We start from the raw sequence: 7,814 nt of genomic DNA, 5'->3' as shown, positions 1-7,814 counted from the left end.
TCGAAGGTTTCATCAAAAACCAAATGTTCGAAGCATAACTCTATTTCGAAACTTTCAAATGCAAGCAAAGTTTCGAAACTGTCTATTTCGAAAATTTGGCATTTATCCAAAGTTTCGAAATTTTGTCTTTTTTTTAAATAAACTGCATTTCGAAGGTTTTAAAATAGCAAAATTTTCGAGTAACTTACTAAAATTCATTTCGAAAATTTAAAGTTTCGAATCCAACATTTTGTTTTGTAAATTTTCGAAGGTGGTGGGGTGTGAAATCTGAATGATAATTTTTAAAATAATATTATACTGTTTTACAAAAGGGTATTTTAGTCTTTAAAAAATAGTGGGGGGGTGGCAGGTCAAATTGGGGGGGTGCCTGGTACAAAACTCAATAAGTTAATGGAAAATAAAATAACAATGCTAAAAAATTGACGCTTTTGAAGCTTTAGCTTCTCAAAACAAGCGCATGACACTTATGGCATACAACAAAAGGAAAGAGGGGAAAAATGTTAGTGAATGTATTGAACTAAGAATTACACAAACACAAAACTAAGTTAATGGAAAATAAAATAACAATGCTAAAAAATTGACGCTTTTGAAGCTTTAGCTTCTCAAAACAAGCGCATGACACTTATGGCATACAACAAAAGGAAAGAGGGGAAAAATGTTAGTGAATGTATTGAACTAAGAATTACACAAACACAAAACTGAATATCCTTTATCTATTGATTGATCAAGAGTTAATAATTTTTTTCTGATTTTAGAAGAGATTGATCTCTTAAATAGAAAAAATATATTAAACTAATAACAATTGAAAAACCTCATAATAATATGAAAAATCGAACTAATTTCTATTAACCTTAACTACTTCTTATTTTGATACTCTATTTGTGATACTACCCCACAAGCTAGACTATGGATACCTAATAGACCAAGCTTGGAGACAAGTATACAAAAAGAAGGACTACACAAAGGTTTAGTAAAAAAATTTGCAATTTGAGTTGTAGAAGGCACAAAAAAAAGCTTGAGGAGACATTTATTGATATTTTCTCTAATTATGTGATAATCTATCTCAATATGTTTGGTTCGTTTATGAAAAGTTGGATTATGAGACAAATATATAGCATATTTATTGTTACAAAAAACAGAAGTTGGAGCTGGAAACTTAATATCAAGATCATGAAGAAAAAAAAAAACAGCTATTGTAGTTCACACGCGAGGCTAGCTAAGGCGCGATACTCTACTTCTAAACTAGATATGAGGGAGTTGCCTAGAAAAACACAACATCCAGTTATCGATTTTCGAGTGATAGGACAAGTTGCTCAGTCAAAATCTACAAAACCAGCAAAATTGTAATTTAGAAGAAGCATAAAAAAAATAGTCATTTGGCAGAGGAATTTTTAAGATAATGCAATATTTTAAAGACAACTTTATAATGTACTTGAATAGATTTTGAAATATATTGACTTAATTGTTGCACAACAAAAGAAATGTTAAGACGAATTGTAGTAAGATATAGGAAACATCATATTAATCGTCTAAATTCTGATTCATCCGTATACGAAGGTGAATAAGATAAATGAAGTTTTAAAAAATTGTCTTAAGGCGTTAGAGAAGGTTTGTTGGCTAAAATTCTTGTGTCTTGTAAAAGATCAAGAGTGTATTTCCTTTAATTTAGTAAAATGTCATTATTAAATTTAGAAATTTATAAACCAAGAAAATATCTTAATGAACCTAAATTCTTAATTTTAAAACGTTTGTCAAGAAAATATTTGACTTGGAGAGTTTGATTGTAAAGATTTGACGGGGAGGAAGAGGAAGGCGGAGTTCCATTGTGATGGTGGGTTGTATGAGGGAGATGGTTACTTGCATGAAAATGGAAAAAGGAGAGGACAAGAAGGAAGTTGTTGATCAGCTGCATACTTTGTCTTTTTCTATTGTTCTTTGACTAACTCTTTTTTCCTCAAAAAAAAGCTCAGTTTCCACAAAGATGGCAATTTACAACTGTTAGCAGAGATCTCCGCTGATACGGCTCTATTTGAAAACTTGTGAGTGGAAATTTCCTCCACGAATGGGGTCATAGATCATTTACATCACCTGGGCATTCTTCTCGAGAAATTTATAAATTAAGTTTAAACACAAGACATTTGCGGTATAAAATTATTTTATATTGTTGTTAAATTATAATTATTGCAACCCCTTGAAATAAATTTTGTTGTATTATTATTATTATTATTATTATTATTTATTTGACAAATAAAAATACATCTCTTAAATTAAGAGGAAAAAAAATCTTTTATATGATTGCATTTTCGACTTGCAATCCTCTAAATATTAAAAAAATATATATAATTTTTTTGTATATTAATTTTAAAGTGAGGTATATTGAATTTTTTTAAAAAGAGAATATAGATGAAAAAGCTTCTCGTTGTATCTCCTTTAAGGTGAGCTATACTTTATAAAGTCTAAGTTTGAAAGTCTATCTCATTTCAATATTTTTATAAAAGATGTTAGACATATTTTTAAATATACTAAAGAGCTAACATCTCAATAAAATTAAGTGATATTTTGAAATTTAACATAATATTTATAAAAAAAATTAATACGCTTAAATTACCAAAGTTGAATATTTAATAAAAAAATTCAAAATTTACTAAATAAATATTCATATTTAGTTAAGTAGTTCAACCTTATGGTCCTAAAAGATCTAAAAGATATTTTATGTAACATGTAACTTAAACTTTTTAACTAAATAAATATTTTTAAAAATTGTGACTTTATTTATTTAAAAGAAGTTTGACATGTATCTCTTGTAAATATTCAAGGAGTAAACCATCGTGTCTATTTCCACCCTATCAATATTTTTTGGTCATCTTTTCCATTTTTTTTTTAAATAAAATAACAAATCTTACTAATTTTTCTGTTATTATTTATAAAAAAAACTCAAATAAAATGAAATTTATTCTAAAAATAATTATAAATTTTATTTAAAAAAATGTTGATGAGATACACACATAGACGGGAGAAAAAATCTCTCCACGGTGAGAAAATATTAAAAATCTTCTCCTCCCCGTCGTGTCCTATTGTTATCACTAAGACTAAGTCATTTTCTTGTGGTTGAAATATTGAATATTATATAGAAATAATAAATTTATTCAAAAAAGTTATGGTGTACAACAACATAAATCACTGAGATTCAAAAAATTAATATTGAATAAACAATGGAAGATCGGCCACACAATCTTTATACTACCTCCTTATCCTTTTTTTTGTAAGCATCCAAAATTTTCCCACTCTTATTAAAAAAAATTGAGAGTATAGTTAATTTTTTAAAAATTGAAAAACAGAGGTAAAAATAATTGGTTGTTTCATCAACCGTATTCGTATATGGTAACGCATTTGAAAACAATTGAAATGGACGCAAAGCGTTCAATAATGGTGGTCCTCCCAGAAGAAGAAAAAAATGGAACTGAGATCATGTGTTCGAGATGAGACGACCAATAATTCCAAATTGCCAGCAAACACTTGTTTCTATCACGCTTTGCACTTTGCATGTATCTCATTCACAACATCATTATTCTTAATTCTCTTTATTAATATTTCCTTGTGGTGAAAGCTATTGCAGCATCCATTGTCAAATATAGCCATGTTGGGGAAATGTTACTTTCATATACTATTTACATAATCTTTTCATACAGTTTTCATTCAAATTATGTAAATATTTAACACTTGGGCATTTTAATTTGACAAAAATAGTGCCTAGTCGTTAAAATTGCCCATGGAAATTAAAGAGACTGGCTTGGAGGAAGGAAAAAAAGAAAACAAGTTATGGCATGTGAGTAGCCAATTGATATACACAATAGGAAAAATTGAAGTCATTATAATCCTTTAACAATATAAATAATTATTCGTAGTAAAAAAGTAAAAGAAAGTCATCACGATTCATGAACCTTTTTTCTTAGCAACATTTTTTCGTGAACCTATTAATTATGTTCTTGCATAATGAATATTTTAAATGAACCAATAAACTTCCTTGCCTATATTTTTAATGCAAAAAAGGAGTACAAGCCTTAAAGTGTCAATGAAAAGTCACGAGGAAATTAAAAGCCCAAACTACATCCACCAAAAGGGGAAATTTAAGAAAGTCTAGAACAAATGAGAAAGTCTCTAAGAGAAACTATTTCTCAAATGAGAAGCTTTTACAACTAAAAACACATTGTTTCCGATTTTAAATATAAATAGATAAAGAGAAAATGTATTATACAAGACTTAATTTAAACTATCCAAAGGTAAAAACTTATTTTATCCATCAATAATCGCTTCATGTTTGTTTCCATTATTAATAGTGTCTTTCATTTCCATTAATTTGTGTAATCCGGTACACCTTTTCATATGCATGGTTCTTGTTACCTTTAATAATTGAGCAAAGTTTGTCTAAGACATCTGGCTAATAATTAATTTGCGTACCTTCAAATGTATAGAAGGGAATCTCAAAAGTTGTTAATGAGTTTATGTCTCTTTCTTTTATTATGATCTTCACACTTGTCTTGCTCAGTAGGCAGTAGCAAAGTATTTGTGAATTGTTTGACATTGAAAAAAATATTGATATTTGATTTGCCATCATTTCATTATTCTGGACTTCCTCTAGATTTATTTCTTTAGGTTCATTTTGTAGAGGAAGTTATCTTTGTGTAGTAATTTGATAATCATCTAAAAAAGAATTTGATGCTACTTTTTAAAAAAAATTATTCACAGTGTTAGTGTGGGTTCATTTGAAGCTACATTTTTTATTAAATTTAATCACATTAACTACTGTTTTTTTTTATTAAACAAATAAATATCATTTTTTTTTCCGGTCTAACACTATTTGGATTGTTTATTTTTTAATTATTGCATTTAGCATCTGCTAGCCGATGCTATCTTGTTTTCTAATTCACATTGATTGCATTGATCTATATATTGTTGGATGTTCTAGTTTTGATTGCATTTGTTAACATAATATGAGATGTAAGTTAGGTGATGCTACTTGATAATTTTCAATGATTTAGCTTTGACTCCTATTCAAACACTAATTCGATAGTAAATCAATGTTAACGTCGATTTTTACTTTTGACCGATACCAAAAATAATATTTTAGCAGAGTATTTTTTTATATAGTTGATTGCATTGTTGTAATTTCAGATTAATTAAGTTTCTGCACCAAGATTTTTGTTGCAGATACTTGGTTTGTAACTCCTAAGATCTTTTGGCAGTGTGGAGCTTTTTTGTATCAATCATCATAGATTCATAAAACTTATCCATTAAAACCTACACGCCATTTTTAATTTTCTTTTCTTCTGATGAATTTTGTTCTTCAGAAGAGTTATCTTCTTGAATTTGTAGCATTAGTAACTCTATGTCTACTTTTTAGTAACTTTAGCTCTTTTTCTTATTGAGCTACTTGTGCTTCCTCAACATTTCCTTGATAGAATATTGCAAGCACATTATTTTCTCCCATATATGGGATATTGAGTAATTATATTCAACAAGATTCATTTGCCATCTAATTAATCTTCCTTGGTTATAAGTTATTTTATGAATTAAGTCTTTAAATCTTGAAATATAAGTAGAATTTGTTTTCACAATAAACTGTTTATCAAACACATAAATTTGATGTTTTTCTAACATTGGAATTAGTGTCAATGTTTCCTTTTCATGAGTAGGATAATTAATTTTATTTTTTAAAAAAGTTTCAGACATGTATATATATCTACATGGTAATTCTTTCTTTTGTATACAGAGTTTTACTTTCATAACTCTTCCTCAACTTCCTCATTACAAGAGCATAAGAAAATTTTCATAAGTTTTTGCTGAAGTAATATTCTTTCTGCTGCAAGATTTTTTACAATCCTTTAATTGAAAATATATGTTAGTAATCCAAGGAATATTTGTAATTCTTTTTTATCTTTTAATTTCGTAGGAGCATTTTGAAGTTTTTCCTACACATATTTTTGCATTATTATTTCTCCTTTATCATTTTCTAATCCAAAATAATTAATTTTATTTTGAGCTACAACAACTCTTTTTTTACTTAGTACCACTTCATGTGTCAAGACACTTATTAAGTACTTTTTAAACTTTCTTAAAACCAACGTTTACATATTTATTAGTAAAAACCAATATATCATTAATATAAATAAGCCAAAAGTATTTGAATTCTTGTCGGTTAAATATTTTATAAAATCTAAAAACATTATTATTTTATAAAATACATACAAAAATGTATGGACAGTATAATACTAAATTCCAACAAATTTACTTTTGCAACAATAAAAAAGGAATTTAATTACTTTAGTATCCAAAATTTTATTTAATTAAATAAAATTGGAACTCATTTAATGATTCTAATATTCATAAAATAAAATAAAAATAAAAATGTATTAATATTTACTAGCATTACCCTTTTCACAGTAATGGCGATTTATTATAAGAGTGAATTGCAAATTAATAATGTGGCTGAAAAGTCATATAAAAGTAGAATATGTTTGATGTATAAAAGAAGGCAATATATAAAATTTATTTAGACAAGAATAACGGGCAATTTCAACAGTTATTGCTGATCTGTTTGTTATGTAGTGCAGACTAAAATAAACAGCTAGCCATTTTGTACTATAAAACCAAACAAGACAAAAAAAGGAACCAAAATTAAAAAAGGTAAAATTAATTGCTCATAATTATCAATAGTAGTAATTAATGTTCAATTGCTCATACCTTACATTACATATTAACAGACGAGGAATATACTTAAGAATTGCATGCTTTGTATCTTTTACTGCATTTTGGAAATTGGGTTTATGTGTAAGCCATCTCTAATCTAAACTCATTCATTACCTACCACTGATTCAAACCTCTACCCTTTTTTCTTTCTTATCGCCTCCACCACAGATATTTTAGATTTACACTCACATTTTCCATACCCAGAAAGGATTTCCACTTTTTCTCTGTAAAGTTTGCTTTTTTAAGAACTGGGTTTTTTGGGTTCTTCTTAGTTTTTGGATTCTCTTTAGTCAAAGATCTGGACTTTTTTGGTGATGAAAGGATTTATGAGATCTGGGATTTGTGGTTTCTTGTGCTTTTGAATCTGGGTCAGTTTAGGTAAGACTATTAAGTGTGTTCCTTTTGTGTTTATGAGGTTTCCTTTCATGCTTATGTTTGATTTTTCTTATCTTTTATGTATTGTGTATTGTGAATGTGGTTATATTTATTCAATACTATTTACTAATTGATAATGTTGGTTTTATGGTGTGTTTAATATTCGGTTTGTCTTTTGCTTATTGGTATTGTTTTCAAAGGCAATTAAATGGTCTTTATAAATATATGCAGTTATACAATGAATCAACAAAATGAATATAAATGTGGTTTTTTTTTTTTATTTTTGAAGTCAATGTGAGTTGTTAATTGTTGCTTATCTAGTTTTATTATTACATGTTTGTAGGCATAAGAGATTCTAAGAAATGGGTGGTGATCTAGAAGCTGAATTGTCAAAGAAAACTCCAATTTTTGGTATTAAGGTTTGGGAAATTATTGGAATTGGAGTTGGATTGTCTATTATTGTAATTCTATCTGTGCTTTCATATTGCCTCACTTCAAGGAAGAAGTCTAGAAAAAGTAGGGATGAGGTTCCTGTTAGTCAAATACCTGTTGTGTCAAAGGAAATCAAGGAAGTGAGGGTTGAGCAAGTATCATCAAATGGATTCCTTCCTCGCGACGGAATACTTCTTACAATTCATGATAAATCGAGCGACAAAGAATCAGACAAAGTTATGGTTCATTTAGGTGTAGGG

At 27.9% G+C, this 7,814-nt stretch overlaps 1 protein-coding gene across 2 annotated transcripts in view; it reads left to right on the top strand.

Annotated features, from left to right (window-relative positions):
* Positions 1 to 6,803: 6,803 nt before the first annotated feature.
* The window catches only part of LOC101500199 (probable receptor-like protein kinase At5g18500), a 5,084-nt gene continuing 4,073 nt past the window's right edge, over positions 6,804 to 7,814 (top strand). The window contains exons 1-2 of one of the 2 annotated variants that reach the window (XM_073367817.1): positions 6,804 to 6,828; positions 7,466 to 7,814. In XM_073367817.1, the coding sequence (XP_073223918.1) occupies positions 7,485 to 7,814 (330 nt within the window). In that variant the 5' untranslated portion in view covers positions 6,804 to 6,828; positions 7,466 to 7,484. The other variant, XM_073367816.1, reaches the window with a different exon arrangement.

Source organism: Cicer arietinum, chromosome 4, assembly GCF_000331145.2.
Source record: "Cicer arietinum cultivar CDC Frontier isolate Library 1 chromosome 4, Cicar.CDCFrontier_v2.0, whole genome shotgun sequence".
Lineage (NCBI taxonomy): Eukaryota > Viridiplantae > Streptophyta > Magnoliopsida > Fabales > Fabaceae > Cicer > Cicer arietinum.
The sequence above is the reverse complement of the archived record's forward strand: the minus strand, read 5'-3'. Positions and strand labels throughout refer to the sequence as shown.